This window comes from Ambystoma mexicanum, chromosome 6q (assembly GCF_040938575.1).
Source record: "Ambystoma mexicanum isolate Mex_15411 chromosome 6q, UKY_AmexF1_1, whole genome shotgun sequence".
Taxonomy (NCBI): domain Eukaryota; kingdom Metazoa; phylum Chordata; class Amphibia; order Caudata; family Ambystomatidae; genus Ambystoma; species Ambystoma mexicanum.
This window is the reverse complement of record NC_090937.1, coordinates 573,949,435-573,970,300: the sequence shown is the minus strand read 5'-3', so window position 1 is coordinate 573,970,300 and position 20,866 is coordinate 573,949,435. Positions and strand designations below refer to the sequence as shown.

At 50.1% G+C, this 20,866-nt stretch overlaps 1 protein-coding gene across 3 annotated transcripts in view; it reads right to left on the bottom strand.

The window, feature by feature from the left end:
• Window positions 1-20,866, bottom strand: part of SCLT1 (sodium channel and clathrin linker 1) — a 1,687,870-nt gene that overhangs the window by 476,482 nt on the left and 1,190,522 nt on the right. For all 3 annotated transcript variants that reach the window (XM_069631056.1, XM_069631057.1, XM_069631058.1), the window contains exon 16: window positions 20,605-20,679. In XM_069631056.1, coding sequence (XP_069487157.1) covers window positions 20,605-20,679 — 75 coding nt within the window. The remainder of the gene's footprint in view (window positions 1-20,604; window positions 20,680-20,866) is intronic.

Here is a 20,866-nt window from a genome sequence, read left to right as displayed (position 1 = left end):
TCTTTTTTCCATTCAAAGTCTTATTTCAGAGGTCCTGATGCAACACAGCAAACATTAAAGTTAATTTCTTCTAAGGATTTCACATATAAAACTTCTCAGGTGATTTACTGTTCACCCCGGGTATCCCTTCACCGAGCTCAGACCCACTTTAACACAAAACCTTCAAATGGTCTCCCTCCACAGGGCTCATACCGAATTGGTCTACTTTTCCAAACTTTCTCTACTTCATCAAGACTTTCTACTGGGCGTAGGATTTTGCTTGACCCGTCGCAGGACGACTTCGATTCACAATTATTTGTTCTCTTCTCGATATAACCTTTTTCTCACTTTCCCTTTTGCCACTTCTCAGCTGTATACCTTACAGAGACCTTCGATTGAGCAACCACACGGTGCCGGACCACTCGGTCAAAGGTATTGTATCTTGCTTTTAGAGTTCAGCCACTCATCAGCAGTTCAAATTTACTTGCATCTCTCATATGCGTTTTAACAATGTTCGTTCCAGCGTTCGCCATACAATGCAACTGCTTGCAACCTTGGCTAAAACACAGACCGGTCTTTTATCGGTCTCCCCAACTCACTGGCTGTGTTGATTTCACTGACGCTGTTTTGTTCTTGGTGATTCTCCCAGCCTTGATTATTGACGCAGGAGGGCCCCGGGTATCTCTGACACACAATGCAGGATTCTTCAGTCTGGTTTCCTGGTCTTACGCTTTCTATTCTCGAGGTTTCTGGAAAGTAACAGTTCCTTGTCAAAAAAGTCAAGGGAACTTCCTTCCTTATGATCCCCTTCTGTTCTGCCGCCTTTCCTCTCTCGTTCAGCTGCCGTCTCAAAACTGCGGTTTCCTCATGTGCTTTGCCTTGCCCAGAGTCTGCTCTCATGCTCTGCCTTTTATCCGTGTGGGGAAGCTTAATGGAAGTCAGGTGTGTGTGATGGTCAGTAATTGCCTGACCATTGTATTGGGATATGTCAGGTATACTGCTCGGGTGTTAGTCCGTTTTCTCTCATAGCGTGCTATCCATGAGAAAGTATTCATGTTGTAAAAGGGGGGTGGGGGGTATATTTCCTAAATATCCTACCTGGTGGGATGGGGTAAAGGTGTTACAGGGAAGGAGATACCGCGTCTCACCATCCAGTGTCCAACTCAGCCAGGTTATCCTCCCGCACTGGTCCACCCACAGGGACTGGATCCAAAAGCAATGGCCATGTCCTGGCCACCTGGATGACAGATCCTCGGGGACTAGTGGATGAAACACCTTCTGGTTTCTCACAGGTAGTAGCCACATGATTTAAAACCAGAAGAACAACTAAGCTCTCTGTAATATTCTTTTCGATGAATGTTCCTTCTATGGATTACAATGGAACAAGTTACTTACCTGTTACTGTTGTTCTCTAGCATGGGTCTGGCATGGATTCACATGCTCATGAATATTCCCCGTCGTCAGGCTGGGAATCCTCGGTAAAGAAAAAATCAGTTTCAGTTTTGTTTCTGAACTGTCTTTCTACTAATAACCAATCACTATTCTCTGGGTCATACTGCCCCCAGCCAATGACTACCCTCTACCTAAGCCCCTCCTCTGGCAGCCATCTTAAGATTTTGTAGCACGTAAAATGGCAGTAGGACCAAGAGAAAAGCCGCAAAGGGGTTGGAGGGAGGGTTCGCATGTGAATCCATGCCAGACCCATGCTGGAGAACAACAGTCACAGGTAAGTAACCTGTTCCTTCTCCAGCATGGAGTCTGGCATGGATTCACACGCTCATAAATACAAGAATGCATAGCAGTACACACATGCACAACCACGGGAGGTGGCAAGGCTCAACATTAAACATTTCAACAACTCAACATTAAGCATCTCTTACCTCCTCACCAGGCTCACCTTCAAGCGAACAGGTTGCGCAACACTGCCTGGCCGACTCTGGACTACTCCCTGGAATCCCGGTCGACGCAGTAAAATCTCGTGAAGGTGTGTGTCGACCTCCACGTAGCAGCCCTGCAGATGTCCAGCAGGGGCACACCAGACAGGAAGGCTGTAGTATCAGCGATCGCTCTGGTCAAATGGGCTCTCGGACGGCCGGGCAACGGTCGGTTTGCCAACCGGTGACAGTGCATGATGTAGCCGGAAAGCCATCTGGAATTGGAAGCCTTCGAGAGGGCCTTCCCTTGGTTCACAGGGCCAAAGTTCACAAACAGCTGTGATGTCTTCCGAAAACTCTTTGTGCGGTCCACGTAGAACTTCAGCGCTCTAGCCACATCCAGCGAGTGCAAAGTCCTCTAAGCCGGCGACGAAGGCGACAGAAAGAAAACAGGTAACACCAAGGGCTAGTTGAGATGGAAGGCCGACGGCACCTTGGGCACGAAGGAGGGGTGCGTCCTCAGCACTACCCTCGTCTCGTGGAATGTCAGATATGGAGGTTTTACAGGAGAGGGCCTGGATCTCTCCCACTCGTCGTGCGGAGGTGATGGCCACAAGAAACACGGTCTTCCATGATAGGAACTTCAACAGTGCTGAATGCAGCGGCTCGAATGGCGGACCCATGAGCCTGGTCAGCACCACGTCAAGCTCCCACGCCGGGGACGGAGCCTTCACCGGTGGGAACGAGTGGAACAGTCCTTTCATTAACTCCTTCACCAGGTGGTGAGACCACAGTGACGACCGCCCCGGATTTCTGATGTAGCGCGAGATTGCTGTCAGATGGATTTTGATGGAGGCATGAGCCAGGCCTGCCTTGGCCAGCGACAGCAAGTACGACAGCACTTGAGCGGCCGTGATCCGCAGAGGGTTGATCTTCTGTGCACGGCACCAGACAGAGAACCTCTTCCATTTATGTCCATAGCATTTAAGAGTCGAGGACGCCCTGGCCTTTGCAAGCACCTCCTCGCAGTCCACCGGGATATCGTACCCTCCGAACTCTAGTGCTGCAGGACCCAGGCCTGAAGATTCAGCGATCCTGGGTCGTGATGTAGGTCGTGATGTAGGATGCTGCCTTCTTCCCTGGCGAGAAGATCAGCGTCTGTCGGCAGTTTGACTGGGGGGGGGGGGGGGGACGACGGTGACATGTCCAGAACCTAATCTGCCTCGGCCACGCCAGTGCGACGAGGATCATCCTGCACCGGGACCGTCTGAGTTGACTGATGAGTCGCAGCAGCAAAGGCAATGGTGGGAATGCATACAGGAACAGGCCGTCCCAGGGGAATGAGAATGCATCACCCATGCTCCCCGGCTGGGGAAACCTGCTAGCGAACCTCCGGCACATGGTGTTCATCGCCATCGCGAATAGATCGATCTGGGATTGCCCCATCGTCAGAATAGGAGATCCACCTGATCCTGCCGAAGCTCCCACTCGTGGCAAGAGCGCAGCTCCCTGCTGAGTGAGTCGGCGATGATGTTCTTTATTCCTGCCAGATGGAAGGATACCAGGAACATCCCCTGGGCAATGGCACAGTACCACAGATCCTGCAGTTCCTTGGATAGGGCTGGGTATCTGGTGCCCCCCTGCATCCGGATGTAGAACATTGTGGTGGTGTTGTCGGTGAAGACCCTTACCACTTTTCCTTTGAGCGACGGAAGGAAAGACCTGAGGGCCCAGAACACGGCCCGGAGCTCCAGGACGTTTATGTGTAGGGACCTCTAGTCCGGAAGCCAAAGGCCTCTTGCGTGGCGATCTCCGGTGTGCGCTCCCCATCCCTCCAGGGAGGCGTCTGTCGTCACCGTTTCCTGATGCGCTGGGGTCTGGAAGTCCATGCCCGCCACAAGATGCGCGCGGGTGCCCCACCACCGGATCGCTTGACGGAAAATCTCATTGAGGGAGATCTTGTCTTCAAAGCTGCCTGTCGCTTGCATCCAACGGGCGTCGAGGAACTCCTGCAGTGGACAAATCTACAACCTGCACAGACGCACAAGGTAGATGCACGATGACATCATGCCGAGCAGTGACTTGATGGACCGCCCCCTGGCCACTTCCATGGTCAACAGCCATTATACCTTGCCCAGGATGGCCCTCGTCCTCTCCTCCAACGGTGAAGCCAACCGAACCACTGTGTCGAGTCTGGCTCCCAGGAACAGGGCGTCCTGCGACAGTACCAAGTGGGACTTCGCGAAATTGATCGAGAATCCCAGATCTGTGAGCAGGCGGACGGTCCTCGCTGTGTGATCGACGGCGAGTTCTCTTGACTTTGCTCGGATGAGCCAATCGTCAAGGTAGGGGTTTATGTGGATCCCCTGCAGGCGCAGCTGCACCACCACCGGTGCCAGGCACAGGGTGAAGACCCTTGGCGCCGACTTCAGCCTGAAGGGCAGGGCCTTGAACTGGTAGTGTCGTCCTTGGACCACGAATCGTAGGAACCTTCGATGCCCCTTAAGTCCAACGACGACGGGAAGTCGCCCTCCTCCAGTTGTCCCAGCACGTGCTGAAGGGTGACCATCCAGAACCTCTGGGACTTGTTTTTGTTGAAGCTGCGAAGGTCTAGGATGGGCCGCCAACCACCGGTCTTCTTTCGGACGAGGAAGTATACTCCAGAGCCCCGGAGCCTCTTCGGGACGAGGTCTATCGCACCCTTTTTTAGCATTGCTCGTACCTGCAGAAGCAGCTGTGGCATGTGGTTTTCCTTCCTGGCCACAGGTGGTAAACAGGGACACTTTCTTTGGAACTCCATAGTGTGCCCGTGGGCCAGGGCATCTAGCACCCAACTGTCAGTGGAGATGGATTCCCATATGCTGACGAAATTCACCAGCCGGCCTCCCACCGGGGTGCTCGGGTGGGGGCCCGATGTCACAGCCGGTTCAATCTTGTTTCGCTGAGGCCTTGCCACCTTGGCCTCCTTGGTGACGACAGTGTCCTCTGGTCCTCTTGTGGCCTCTGTAGGCTTCCTGCGACGAGAAGCGGGCCGCCTGGCGGTACAAGGAGGAACTGCCGCCAAATCCTTTGGAGGCACCTTGAGAATTGCCTCCGGAGGTCCGAAAGGACGGCCGTCATTGATGGAGAGAACCCAAGGCCCGGGCTGTCTCGGTGTCCGCATTGATGGCCTGCAGTGACTCGTCCACTGCCTTGCCGAACAGGTTGTTCCCGTCGAAGGGCATGTCCAGTACCCTGGTCTGCACGTCCTGATGGAAAGTGGTGGCCCTGAGCCAACCGCGTCGGCGAAGGCAAATGCTGTTGCCCATCTGGCGAAAGCCGGTGTCGGCGATGTCCGTGGCCACTGTGATGGCATGGTCCGAAGCCACCTCGCCTTGCTGCAGGATTTCAAGGGCTTCCACCCTCTTGTCCGGGAGGAAGTCCAGGAAGGGAGCGATCTTGAACCACAGCTCCCTGTTTTAGCATGCCACGATCGCGAGGGCGTTGGCCGCTTTGATGGTCGTTGCTGCCGACAAGATGATCCGTCGTCCCATGGCGTCCAGCTACTTGCCCTCGCCGTCCGGTGGGGAAGTGGAAGTTGATGCTGTCGCCCCTGGTGATTTCTTCTTGGCCGCCGCAGAGACCACCGAATCCGGGGACGGCTCTGCCCTGAGGCACATAGGAGCGGAGTCTTGGACCCGGTACTTATTCTCGTACTGGTCTCTCTTTGCAGGGGCCGTGGACGGGTTCTTCAGCAGGGACAGTCCTTCGTCCCAGATGTCGTCCAGTAACGGAACTGAGAGGACGGTCTTCCTCTTGGCCTCGCATCATTGGTAGAGGGAACCTTCCTTCTTCTGCTCTTCGGGGCATAGCTGGAAAAGCTGCATAGCCCTGGCGATCATGGCGTGAAAGGAGCCAATTTCATCGGGAGGGAAGGCCTGGGCAGGGAGTGATGGGAGATTTGTCCCGTTGTCACCACCATTGTCATTGTCCGTCCCCGTCGTCGCCGTCTCAGTTCCCGTCTCATGGAGGTGAAGGATGAAAGGGAGGGGGGAGGATGGATTCGCCTCTGCTTGCTCGGTGGGCACCCCGATGGTCCAGGCGCCACTGGATCGTCCGCTGGGGGTAAGGGCAACTTCGTCCTTATCTCCGTACACAGGGTCTGCAACATCATCAAGATTGCTCCTGAATTGTTCTGTGGGGTTAGGCATTGGTTGCGATGGGAGCAACGGCTGGGGCGCAGGGTCCTCTGCTTCCTCCACGGCCCACGGCTCCTTGTCGGCTCCACCGTTGTTCTCTATGTCCGCCTCGTCGGGATCCCTCCCGTAGGCCTCAAACTTCTTGTCTAGGATAGCTTGGACGCCAGCCAGCTCATCTTCTGCGGTAGTATCTGTGTCCGTTAGGGCTACCGTGCACCCCCCCTTTTTCTCCTCCCGGGGTTTCACGGGGGTCTTCTCGATAGGCTGGAAAGATGATTCCCTCCGGGGGTGGCAGGGAAACTCTAGGCCCGGAAGTCGGTTCCACTGGGGTAGCCTCCACAGGCTTCCCCAGGGCCGCCATGACACCTTCAATGGAGGCCTTTGCCAGGTGAATCAGGGCCTTCACGACCTTGGGCGCGTCTGAGGCCTTCACCTTAGGGGGCGGGTCACCGTCTACGTGCCCCCCCCCGTTGGCTTTCTCCGTCGGGATCGACCGGGGCTTCTCCTGAAGCTTACCCGGGTTTTCCGACTTCCTTTTCCCCGAGCCAGAGCGTTGGCTCGTGGATGATGGTGTTGGTGACATCATGCCCTGCCTGGCAGCCGAGGAGCCTGAACCAACGGTGCTCCCGGTGCCCGCAGACTCGCAGTGCTTTGCCTTTTGTTGGGCCCCCGTGGCTGGAGTGCCCTCAAAGGTCTTAGAAGACCGCTCGGACTCCCTCTTCTCACCTGCTGCTGGGCTCTTCGCCTCCAGTCAGTCAGCGAGTAGTTTACGACGGTCCTTCATGGTCTGGACAGACATGTTCTTGCAGAACGCAGTGTCCTCCTCCACGTGAGAGTTGTTGGCGTGTAGGCAGTAGAGGCACCGGGAGTGCTCGTCCTCAAAGACGTTCTGCAGTCCACATCCTGGGCAGTTCCTGAACAGTTTGGATCCAGTAGGCGTTGAATCTCCTTTGTCCTGGGCCATGTCCGATCGGGCTAGGCCTCAAAGGTCTTCCGGAATCCTCCAATTGGCTATTAGTAGAAAGACAGTTCAGAAACGAAACTGATTCTTTCTTTACCGAGGATTCCCAGCCTGACGACGGGGAATATTCATGAACATGTGAATCCATGCCAGACCCCATGCTGGAGAAATTGTATTCCCAGTGCAGCTGTCCTTCAGAGACTTTTCTGCCACCCAGGGGGCACAGCAAAGCTCTGCCCGACACCTCTAAGCACCCGGCGCTATTCATGATGTCAGGCCAGTATATATCAAAGCGCTGTGCCACTTACCCTCAGTCCCCCCCCTCCTACCAGCACCAAGTACACTGATGAGGGATCGCAGAACCAGTGGTGTACTAGCTATCCAACAAAGAGGGGCAGGTTCAGAGGGCGATGAGGAATCCATGGCCATCCGAAAGAATATTACTGAGAGGTAAAGTCATTTGTTTTTCTAATGGATTCCTTCCTCCCAGGGGTTCCTTATCAATGTATAGACTCCCATAGCAGTACGTCGATCTGGAGGTGGGAGGAGAGCAAGGAAACCACCTAAATCAGAAACCACTGGAGATTCGCCCTGCCGTACCAAGAGTTCTATCCCGATAGAGAATACAAGCAGGATTGCTTCTTCGCAGATGTGTGCAGAGAAGCCCACATTGTAACTTGGCAGATGTCCACAACAGCATTCCCCCTCGGCAAGGCAGAGGTGGCAGCCACTTCCCTGGTAGAATGAGCTCTTGAGACCTTCAGGCACAACCCTTCCAGTCAGATCATAGCATTACGAGATGTGGAGAATGATCCACCTTGACGGGGTCTGTTTAGTTAAAGGCCTGCCAGCACAGGCAACAGCATAACCAGCAAAACGATTGTCACCTATCCTGACGTTACTTGACTGAAAGAGGTAGAGGCTGCACTGGGTCAACACAAATGAATCACTCCTCTGCCTTGGAAAGATGGGGCAGAGGAAAAAAAACACAGGAAAGAGACGTTAATGTTCATGTTAAAGGGCACTTGTACCGGGCACTATCACCATCGGAATGGTTCCCTGGCTCTGGAAATCCGAGACCACTTAGAAAAAATGGAGGGTCTCCCGCCCAACATCACCTTCTCTTTGGAGAAAACCAAATAGGGTGGTTTAACAGATAATGCCTGGACCTCACTCCCCATCTAGCCGAAGTGATGGCGACCAGGAAAATCACCTTAAGGATGAGCAATCTAAAAGAGCAAAAATGTAGGGGCTCAAATGAAGCACCCATAGGAAACTAACACCAGATTCAAATCCCACCCATAGTGGCAAGGTACTGCTTAACAGTTCCCATCTGTAGGCCCTCCAGCAAAATAATCCAAATCCAAGCCAAGGGATAAAGGACAGGATAAAAGTGTCCAGATCCCTCCACCAGGCCAAAAGCATATGCCATCTGCAGGCATAAAGTAGTGGCAGGCCTCCAAGCTGAGGCTTGCCCTCACACTTAGAAACATACAATGTGGATGGTAGTACCAAAAGTAAGAGTGTTCAAAATAAAGTTCCAAGCTTCTTCCAGCTCGGGAATGGGTCAGCTTCCCCTTCCTCGTGTTCAAATAGTTACACTAAGAAAACAGGACTCAGGGTTCCCTTCCCCAAGTGTAACACAATTCCAAAATGTCTCAGGGTTCTCTTCGCCAAGTTCACCACAGTTCCAGAATATCTCAGGGTTCCCTTCCCCAAGATCAACACAGTTCCACCTGGTTCCAGTCTCTTGGTTTTCAGCAATATTGTCAAATTCCACTGGTACTCCTTTCAACTTGTACCAAACAAAAATTCTCTTTTCCACTTCAGCAATTATATCACACAGCCTTTGTCTTCAGGCTTTTCTTGGCTCTTCCTAGGTTGGGGATACTCCGTCTACTCCATCTAGGCGCAGTTGTCAGACCACACTGTCTACGCATGACAGGTCATGCAACCGATAACCCTTGGCACTTGTGATACTCCTTCTTGATTAATACTGCTTTTCCACCAACCACCAATACTCAACATCTGTTGTGGTTTCTTTTCCTCTTTCTGGCAATTTAGGGCTTCATCACTATTTGTATATTGGCAGTCTTTTAGCTTTGCAACAACTTGCATTCAAACTTGATTGATGGGTGTGTTCTCTTCCACCATCTTGCATTCACTTTGTCCTTTTGAAGTTCCACAATTTACCTTTCACACGTGCCTCTCGATCAGTTCAAAACTTCATAACATCTTTTCACTTTGTTCCTTATTGCTTGCAACACATATCAACTCCTTGTAATATAGCATGTATTTGTTTTCCAGCTGTGCCACACTTTTACATGCTTTTCATATATTTTCTGTAGTTCGGTATTCAACATTGGCCGTGGTATTTTTCTTAACACTTAGCACCTTTTCCATGCGCTTTATTCTTATTTCAAAAGTCACTTGGTAATTCATTTACAGTCACTTCTCTTCCCTTGGGTATCAAACCCTCTTGTTATGCGCCTTTCACCTGCGCAGCAACATAAAATATCTTGCATGCGTCCCAGAGCACTCTGGTATGAGTATTTTCTCTCATACTCACCAAAGCCTCTCTGTTCTGCCAGGTGGCTTCATACTGCTGTTCATTCGCCTCGATGCTCCTGGATAAGAGCCGGGAGTTATAGCAAGCAGCGCTCGCTACCCAAGAACCTTCGGGCAGCGTCCCACAGCAGTCAGGAGTTCTCTGTGGTCCCAAGCTCCAGCTGGCAGCACACAACACCGGCAAATGTTGGGCTTTTGGTCCTCTTGCGGCCCGCTTGGGTCGCGGGACCTCTTTCATCCCCTGGGAACACACATTGTCCTCTCTGCCCGTCCTGCTCCAGCCTGCTCCTCGACGCACGCCTACTACCTTCTCTCCAGGCAGGTTTGAGGCTGCCTTTAAGCACCAGTAACCTCCAAATAAGTTGCAGGTGCGAGCAGTTGGCCTGACCCTCATTACAACAATTAACAGGACATGCCTTACACTTTCCAGGCATCTTCCTCGTCTCAGTACTATTGTCTCAGTACTACAGTAGTGCAGCGGACTAGGAGTGTGTATTACATCTAGTCGCCTCTTCCTCGTACCAGTCTTAAAGGCGCTTGAATGGGATTAGTTGGTGTAGATGTCAGTGGGGAAGAGTTACAATAACCTATGAAGGTTTGGGGGAGAGCGGGATGTATTTGGACAAGGGAAAGGGGGGTGCCATTTTTCACCTGTGGGCAACCGTTCCCTAATCCCCAAGGACCCTCCAACCAGGTGATTCACTGTTAGGCAGAATCCTCTGCAGTACCCTTAGGGAACACTACAGACAATTAAGTCTACAAGTGGTAGTACAATTTCACCTTTGGTACAAGCCTGTACACAGTTATAGTGGTAGCAGTAGCGGAGCACCAAGACTTATCTCAAGAGCAAATGAGCAGTAATAGAGATTACACCAAGGACTACAATTACTGTGACTCAAACAAACACTGACTCAAGGTTTCTGGTTAAAAAATATAAGTACATTTATTTTTAAACCATCTGTTCACAAAACACTTCACTTCTATTAAACAAAACCACACTCTAAACCTACCACATACAACCAATTCCTTTGGTTCAGGTCAATTCAAGGTAAGTACATTAGGATTTGACAGACCGGTGTTGTGAAACAAAAGACGTTACCAGGGTTTAAGCAGCGCTCACTTTTTGACAGTAATGACAGTTCGGTCTTACGAAAAAAAAGCGTACCCGCGGGGAGAATTGTAACCGTAGTCAAAACACATTTAGCACATTGAATAAAAACCAAGGAAAAGGGGATAAAAATCATAGGCAATACTTTTGTCAAGGCACTTGAATCAGAGGACGTATTCAAAGAGACAGATAAAGTCAATAGGCCTGCGCCAGGGTCAAATGGAGCAGGGCTTTGTTGTCAAGGATCACACAATTAGAACAGTCAGGGAGAATTCTGCTTCTAGGGCTAATTTCCCTCACCTAGTGAGTCCCCCAGCAGCTTTGATGGATTTCTGGAGTTTATGTTTTCCACCTGGTAAGAGTGTACATCCTTTTTTCCACTCTTACATGTGTTTTGGCCTATGTGTTTTTACTCATTGTGTGATCTCGGGCACTGGGGCACACCACTCCAGGTGCCCCTGTTCTTGTACGGATTACACAACACCTTTAGTGCAGTAACCCAGGGTTGTCTTTAAGACTTCGCTCTGACTCCATTTCGCTGGGGCCGACTGCTGTCCCCAAGAGAAAGGTAAAGTTGCCGTTTACTTTACATAGTAATTTTTTCCACAGACCCAGTACACCCCATCCTACATGGAGTACTGGAAAGGGCTAATCTTTACCCCTTTTATGTCTGTACCTCCCTGAGCATTGTTTTGCTCTTTTAACATTTAGACTTGGCTGGTGGCAGTGGTATCGACCCTACCTTTTCTACTGCGATTATATTAGATAAACGTGGTACTGTTCTTGGCTATTATATTAGCCTCTAACATAAACCCGCCTCACCAAACCGTCTTTCTTTTGGCTCGGTTGGGTTTATTCGCCATTTCTTTTTGTTAAAGTCCTTTTTGTGTTTTACTTTGCGCAGCAAACTAGGTTCGCCTTCTTCGTTCACCGTCTTTTGGTGGGCTTCTGCAGAGAAGCCTTCCTCTTGGCGCCTGGGTGTCTAGGTGGGCTGAATGTGAGGGAGGGGTGTAGTCACCCCCGGAACAGGGTATCCTAGGAAACCCAAGTCGCACTTTGCCATGATTGGCTGAGGTGGTTGTCCGGGCTGGACAACCCCCCTGCTGCGTGATTGACCGCCAGGCTGTGTGAATGTGGGTTTTGTGCATAAAAGGCAAGTCACTTGGGCTAAAAATCAGAGTCGCCTCTGGAACTACAAGGAACCGAAGAGAAGCGGAGAGAACGACGGCTGCTGCAACTACCCCGTCCCGGTGAAGCCCTGCTGCAGTCCTGAGCTATCTACCCTTCGACGACTAAGAGGAGATGCAGTCCGGAGTCTTCTTCCCTTGAGCCTAGTGGGGATAACCAGCTCGTCTTCTTCAGCTAGAGATCTCCGCCGTTGTCGAAATCACTGCACACTGCTGTAATGGTCCGGATAGCCACCTGCTGTGCCTCTCCTGTTTTTAAGGAGCAAACATTTTCCATGTCGCTGCTGCCGGCTTCATCCCTGCGTGGTGCAGATCTCCTTCAGACATCCTCCTTCACAACAAAGCTCCAGGAATCGTGGGTCTGCGGGAAACCAACAGGAACAACTGCCAGGGCACCAGCTGCATTGTTGGAATAAAGTACTGTGTTCTACTCGAGGAAACTGGGTGAATCCCTTTTCTTCATCTTCAAGGCTCGTCCTTGTCTTCCCTCCTTATAACTTTTGCTTCCCAACATTTGACAATATCCAAGTACCTTCGGGCTATGCTGAATCGTGAACTGTCTAACGGTGTGATCTACGGCACAGGTCTCCGGTGTCACCTAAACCTGGCTCCGACCCTTTGACTTTTGAACTCCTGTTTCTGAGTGTTTCTCGATACTGCCTGCCTAACCTAAATATTGCCTGTGATTTTTGCCTCCAACTCCCTCTGGGTATCTCAGCTGCTAAGTGTGTTTTGGCCGCGGTAGCATTTCATGTCACGGATACGCGTTTATTAAGAAGACTGAACTGTGAAAATGTGATTGCAACCGTATCCGCGGTATCTTGTTTTGTTAATTACACCGGTTCATTCAAACACAGGGTACTTACCTTGAGACTTACTGTACAAAGTGAATTGGTTAGTAGTAGTATATTTAACGTGTGGTTTTGTTAAAGTTTAATAGAGGTGTTGTGTTTATAACTGATGATGTAAAAATAAATGTACTTCTATTTTTTACCTGAAACCTTGAGTCAGTGTTTGCTTGAGTCAAAGTAATTGTGTTCCCTTTGTGTAATCTCTGCTACTGCTCATATACTCTTGAGATAAGCCTGGCTGCTCTGCTACTGCTACCACTATAACTTAGTAGTACAGGCTTGTACCAAAGGTAAAACTTGTATTGCCACCTATAGTCTTAATTGTGCGTAGTGGTCCCTAAGGGCACTGCACAGGATTCTGCCTAACAGAGATCAATGTTGCCAGGAGTACTTGGATATTGTCAAAGGGAGGCAAAAGTTATAAGAGGGAAGGAAGAAAGGACAAGCCTTCGGTAAGGAAAAGGGTTCACCCCGATTCCTCAAGGTCAGACGGAGAGAACGACCACATGGACACAGTACCTTATTCGAATGAAGAAAGCTGGTTCCAACCAGTTGTTCCTGCAGACTCATGGTTCCTGAAGCTTCAGTCGTGGGGACAAGAAGGACGACGTCTGGAGCGATCTGCACTACCCAGGGATGAGGCCAGCAGCAGCAAAGTAACTGTGAATAAAATATGCACTCCTTTAAAACAGGAGAGGGCTCTTCTGATGGCTATCCGGACCACTACAGTTTCATGCAGAGATTTCGATCCAGGAGAAGATTCTCTGGCTGTAGAAAGGTGAGCTGGTTGATCCCACCAGGCTCAAGGGAAGAAGACTCCAGACTGGATCTTCGCTGTCGTTGAATGGTAGATAGCTCAGGACTGCAGCAGGGCTTCACCGGGACTCGGGAGTTGCAGCAGCCGTCTTCTTCTACGCTTATCTTCGGTTCTTGTAGTTCCATTGGCGACTCTGACTTCCAGCCCAAGAGTCCTACCTTTTATGCCAAAATCCCCCATTCACACAGCCTGGCTGTCAATCACACAGCAGGGGGTTTGTCCAGCCGAGACAACCACCCCAGCCAACGGACACAAAGTGTGACTTGGGTCTCCAAGTAGACCCTGTGCAGGGGGTTACTAAACCCCTCCCTCACATTCAGCACACCTAGACACCCAGACGCCCACCAAAGGACAGCGAACAAAGAAGGCAAACCTGATTTGCCGCGCAAAGTAAAACACAAGAAGGATGTTAACACAAAGAAATGGTGATTAAACCCGACCAGAGCCAAAATAAAGTATATTTGGTCAAGCAGGTTTATGTTCGAGGCTAACACAATAGCCTAAACCAGTACCACGTTTATACACTATAATCGCGGTAGAAATGTTAGGGTAGATACCATTGCCACCAGCCAAGTCTTAGTGTTAAGGGAGTGAAACAAGGCTCCAGGAGGTACAGACAAAAAGGGATCAGAGTTTACCCTTTCCAATACTCCATGTAAAATGGGGTGTACTGGGTCTGTAGGTTAAATTACTACATAAAGTAAATGGCAACTTTACCTGTTTCTGGGGGACAGTAGTCAGCCCCAGAGAAATGGAGTCAGTGGGAAGTCTTAGAGACAACCCTGCGTCACTGCACTGAAGGTGCTGTGTAACACACACAAAAAGTTGGGCTCATGGAGTGGTGTGGCTCCAGAGCCCAAGATCACACAAAAAGTAGAAATACACATGGCAAAACACATGTAAGAGTGGGAAAAAGGTTCACACTTTTACCAGGTGGAAAAAATAAACCCCAGAAATCCAGCAAAGCTGTTGAGGGACTCACTAGGTAAGGGAAATTAGCCATAAATGAGAATTCTCTCTAACATTCACTCTCACATCTCCACCCCCCAGGGTCAGGATCCAAAAGTGATTGCCTTTCCCTGGCCACCTGAGAAGAGGACCCAAGAGGAGTAGGTGTGAGGACACCCCCAGGTTTCTCAGTATCCACAGTGACATTCTTTCTCTTCCCACAAGAAGGGCAACCATCAGAGAGACAGCATGCTCCAGAGCCCAGAACCAGTCACATTGCTTCCCTGCAATGCTGTAAGGACCCCAAAGCCACCCCACTTGTTGAGGTAGTGCACGGCCACTGTGTTGTCCATCAGGACAAGAACACATTTCCCTTTCACAGAGAGGAGGATGGCAAACAAGGCAAGCCTGATCGCCCTCAACTCCAGCAAATGTATATGCTCCTGAGACTTTAATGGAGACCACAGTCCCCACACTGCTAGCTCTGGTAGGAGAGCATCCCAACTAGTCTGAGATGGATCATTGACCACTGTCAAATGTGGCCAGAGATGACGAAACAATGCACCTTTCAATAAGTTGTCTGGCAGCGGTCACCATGCAAGGTCTCGAGCGACACAACTGCACACCAGCAGAAGATCTGACATGTGCCCCTGAAATTGTGACCACTGGAAACGAAGGAGCCACTGAAGCTACCTTATGCCTAGACTGTCTTCTGGAACAACCAGAAAGCAGGAGGCCATGAGACGCAGTGCATTCAGGAAGGCCGAGCCAGGAACTTGGACCCTGCTATTGAAGGACATGTACCATACGAGGGATGTTCGCCACTCGGTCTTCGCGGGGGAGGTGAGGGGGGGGCCCTGTCCAGGCGAGTGTCCAAAACGTTGGGGTCTTTCAAGTCCTGGGAAAAGCCTAAATTGTAAAAACAAATGGCATGTTTGTAACAGATGTGCAGATACCTGATTGGGGGAGCGAGCTCTGACAAGCCAATTGTCCAGGTAGGGAAAGACATGAATGCCCTCCCTCCTGGGGCAAGCCGCCACCACAGCCAGCAGCTTGGAGAAAACCCAGGGTTCTAGAGAAAGGCTGAATGACAGCACTGGTAGTAATGTTGGCCCACAACGAACCTCCATTACCTCCTGTGCATCAGATGAATAGGCAAGTGGAAGTATGCATCCTGAAGGTCCAGTGACACCAACCAGCCCTGAAGATAGAGGGCTTGAAGAATCTGGGCCAAAGTAATCATCTTGAGTTAAACCTTTGGTAGTTACAAATTCAGCAGCCTCAGATCCAGTGTCAACGGCAAGCCCCAGTACTCCTTCGGCACCAGGAAATAAGTAGAGTACAACAACTGGTATCGTTCTGAGCATGGTACCCATTCGACTGCACCCTTCGAGAGAAGCTGACAGACCGACTCCAGCAGGATGGGGTCCAGAGGCAAGGTGGAGGTGTGAGGAAGGTGTTCCTGAATGAGGGGAGGAACCCTGTTGAACAACCTTTAAGGCCAAAGCATCGGACATGGCCCAAGACCATTGCCAGCGGAACTGGAAAGACCCAACCCAATGGGGACTCATGGCAGCAGGTACTTTCACAGGAGCTTTGCACTCTGGGTGGCTGTGGGGACAACGGTTGCTGATGGGCCACCTTTCGGGGCATCTCTGCCTCTATCCTTTGGGAAGCATTTGCCTTCTTGGGGCAGCCGGTCCTCTCCCATGAGAAGCATAGGGGCAGAGGGACGAAAACCCTGATAACTGTTGAACAATGCACAATAGCTATGCTGCCACCTTGGAGGATTGAAACTTCTGCAAGGTGTCAACGGCATTTGTTCCAAAAAGGTAATGTCAGTCAAAGGCCATGTCTAGGAACTTTGCCTACACGTCATGAACGAAGCCCAATGTCCTCATCAACAAGTGATGTTGCACCACCATACTTGTGGCCATCGAACGGCCCACAAAATCTGGTGTGTCGAGTTCCAACTATAGGATGTGGTGGGAAGCCTGCTTACCATCCTGCACAATGACCAGGAAACCATTCTTTAAATCACCTTGCGGAAGATGATCGGCTGCACTGGCTATCAGGAACCAGAGGTCAAAGGAGAATTTCCTGAGGGCACAGGAGGCAAACACTTTCTTGCCCCATGTGTCTCATTTCTTACTTTCCCTGTCAGGGGGAAGCTGAGGAAAGGTGGGCATCTTCAAATTGGCTGCATCTGAGGAAGCTATGCAGTGTTTCTTCACCAGCTCTCTGTTGACAAACTGCTGAGGAAGGCTTCTCCCATACCTCCAGCACCGGAACCTCCTTGGTAACCTTGAACAGTAGGAAGGTCTCCTTGTGCCTCTCGTCCAGGATGTCTTAACTCAAACTGGAGCTTGGACCATGACTAGGCTGACACTCTTAGAGCATCAGCAACTTTGCCCATCAGTATATGGAAAAATGCTTGATGCTTTCCAGGGGTAGGAGCTGGTAGAATATGCAGCACTGGGTAAATGTCAAATTAATGGGCCTCCTGAGGATCTGTGGCCAGGCCTTGTAGGTCCTCAGCTTCCTCAAAGTTCTTCTGGGAAGTCTCCCTGTTCCCAGGAACACGTGGGCACCATACCAAAAGGCACCAGATCCCCATCCTCATCAAAGTGTGGCCCATTTCAGACCAAATGAGCCTCAACGGAAGTGGGCGTATTCCAGATGGGCTCCGGACGTCTAAGTAAAGGGCGGAGCCAAGGCCTCGATACCCAAAGGTTGAGCCTGTCAGCGCTGGGATAGATCATTGACCTTGGGGATCAGGTCTGAGCCCTTATGCATGAGGGAGTGTTGCCCTGTGGAGTCCTGCCATTCCGCAGCAATGTGACAGGCCCCATTGGAGCCAATGGAGCAGTCTGAAGATGGCCAGCCTCTTCCAACAAAAAGTCTCTCAATCCTCATGCATGAGGACCGAGTAGTAAACTGTATATGTGTTGCCGCTTCTGGGGAGTGTTAGGGAGAATTCTCTGTTAAGGCTAATTTCCCAAACCTAGTGAGTACCCCAGCAGCTTTGCTGGATTTTTGGGGTTTATTTTTTTCTCCTGCTAAGAGTGAGACTCTTTTTCTCCCACTCTTAGACATGATTTGAGTTATCCTTTGACTTTGTAATGTGTTTCATGGGCTATGGGGTCTTTTACTCCATAGGGTTTCATGTATTTTTGGTAAGTGTGTTACACAGCACCCTCAGTGCAGTAACACAGGGGTGTCATAGTGACCCCCAAACATAGACTCCATACCCTGGTACTGACTACTGTCTCCCAGGGCATGTAAAGTCACCATTGACTTTACTAGTCTTAAATTGGGAACAGGGGGTAGGGGTAATTAGATTGCCCCTGGGTCTGTTTTTCGAGGGGGCACTGTGCAGTCCCCCCTCGTCGAGTTTCTGGCTGGTGGAAGTGGTTACCACGCGAAATATTCCACCGGAATATTTCCTATGGGATTTTCCCATTCATTTTAAACGCACCACTTTTTGGTGCAATGTTAAAGATACCGCCGGTTTATTTATTTCATATTTATTCCCCGGTTGGGTCTTTTTGCCAGGACTGGGTTTTAAAATGGCGTTTGTGTTCGCCTCTGTAACTCCAACCCAAGTAGAGCCTGTTGTTCCACTTTTTGGTGGGCTTCTACACAGAAGCCTCCAAAAGTGGTGCCACTCTGTCTAGTCTACAGGATGTGTGGGAGGGGGGTTTAGGCACCCTGGACTGAGTTGCCTCGGCAACTCAAGTCGCACTCTTGTACGATTGCCCCAGTGGTGAGCCCCCCGGCTCACCACTTAGCATGTTTGAGTGACAGCTAGGACTGATGAATGGGGGTTTTCTGCATAAAAGCAGGGCTTTAGGGACTGGAACTTCGGAAGTCGCCACAGGACCTAAACTAAAAAATCCGAGGAGGGAGAAGCTGAGCCGACCTGCAACGACGACACCACCGGTGGAGCCCTGCTGAACCGTCTCACCACTTTTCCCGACGACAGAGAAGATCTTCATTCCGAAGAGTCTTCTTACTTTGACTGGTGGGGATAACCAGTTTGCCCGCCTTTTCGCCTTCCCGGATCATCTCGTGGCCGCCTTGCCTGTGCCAAGCACCCCGGCAACCGGGATACCACGATTTACCACTACCACGAATAAAAGTGTAGTACCTTTTAACCGGAGAACTCCACGGCTGGTTTCTTCCCTGGCAGTGCAACGACCTTCAGCTTTCCTCCATGTCGAGATCTTCTCTTCCTCTGGACGATGCCGCGACTTGCACCCGCTGCCAGGACCAACTGCCCCCGCTGGAGGATTCTCTCCATTTTAAAGGTACTGTGTCCGCCTAGCCTCTCTTGCAACGGTCTGTACGGGGTGTCTATTAAATTCTCGACTTACTACCTGGGCTGACCCTAGGCTGGCTAACTGAACTTTTCTGAGCTGAACTAATTCCTTTTTTAACTCTCTGCAAGACTTTTTCAAGCCGCTTAAACTGTGTGATCTTGGGCGCATTGATGCTCTGCTCTTTCTAAGAGGGAGCCTGGCCTCTGAACTTTTTGCTCACAAGTAGACTTTGACTTTCCTGCCTTGCTGGGTGCTTCTAAAGTATTAGTGTTGTGTGCTTTTCTAATTTCTGCCTTTTCCCTCCCTTTTTTGATAACTTATTGGAGTGCCATCTTCAGTTAAGCGCTCACCTCTGTCTGGAAATAAGTGGTGTTAACTAAGACTTGTCTAATAAGGAATAAGGGATGTATATATATTAGTGACTGTGTTTTGAACTTGCTTACAATAATAGTGCTGGAGTGTTTCTATAAGTGTGTCTTTAAATAAATAATGATATACTTTGATACCAAAGCTCTGGTCAGTGTTTGCTTGTGCTACTGTATTTTGGTACCCATCTTGTATACTCTATATACTGTCTAACTCTTCTTGAGAGAGGTCTGGCTGCTCAGCCACAGCCACCAGGTAAATCTGGGTGGTACAGACTGCTACCAATTGGGTTTACTGCCAACCACCTGTAGTCTTAAGCCTTTTGTAGTGGTCTCTAAGGGAACTGCACAGGTTTCTGCCTAACAGGGAGTCCTTCTAATGGGGACTCCTCTTCTTGGAGGACAAAGAAGAAAGATGATCGCAAGAGCCACCTGGGGAATGAAACCTTTTGCTGTACTTCTTATCCATGTGTGTGGGCAACTTGTCTTTGGACCGGTGGTCTACACCATGCGGCCTCGACCGAGACTGCGCACCTTCACTCCTTTCCTTATGGAAGTAGGTGAAGAGTTTTGCCACCCTTTCCCGGAGGTCCTTGTGATGAATAGATTTCCACATTGAGTATCATGCGTCTCCGCCAGGTACAAATCCTGTGGGGATCAGACAACTACCTTTGTCGGCTGAATTTTCTTAACTCTGCAAAAACGAACAGCGTGTTCCAGAAGCAAAAAGAGTGTGGGGAAAAAAGGAACTGTGTTCACAGGTCAATGCGCCCGAAATATATTGCCCCCGATGTGATGTCAGGCGAAGGGCATACAGAGGCGTTGGGCGGAGTTGATGCAACACCGCGCAGTGTCCGCTGGTGGCGAAAATGTTTTCAAAAGAACAGCTGCACTGCGACTATAATATCATAGATGAGGCACCCAGGGGAGGAAGGCATCAATTAGCATATTAATTCATTAGTGGACCAAGCTGAAACAAAGACGATGAAAACAACACTAATGGGACTGGGAACTTTAAGTATCTAGAAATACAGAGCGGTGATAGAACTAGGGTTTAGTGTACACCCTTCAATGGAAAAAAGCAACTGGTAAAGGTGGGCATTTATAAAGCAGGCACCAATCATATCACTAGATGGCAAGTCTGACTTTCTGACTGTCTCTCTCTCCCTGCCTCTCTCCCTGGCTGTCACTCTGTCCGTCTCTGTCTGTCTGTCTGTCTGCCTGCCTGCCTGCCTGCCTGCCTCTTCATCTGCATCAGAGAGCTAGGATGTAGAAATAAGTGGCATAACAGTGTGTTTTGGGTGTAGAGTGTTTTGGGTGTAGAGAATATAAAGTATGCAGGTACAATATTTTCTGGCAGAAATGACAAAGGAAAGGAAAAGTGCAACAAGCTAGACTTTCTTCATAGCAGTGCACATGAACCATCAAAGAGGTAAGCAGGCTTACCTTTTCAAGCTCTTCTTCAGCTGCTCGTTTCTCTCGAATGGCTCGCTCAATTTGACTTTGCTTATCTCCACATTCCTAGGGACATCAGCATTATTAACACAAATCAGTTTTAAAGTGAAACAGTTTTGTAGATTTAAACAAATGTAACTTTTTTCCCCCATGCATCAATCCTGTACAATTGTACCAACTAATAATTAAAATTAGGTTACAATATGAAATAACCATGTACAGAACATATTTCTCAATTTGCAAACTGTATTGC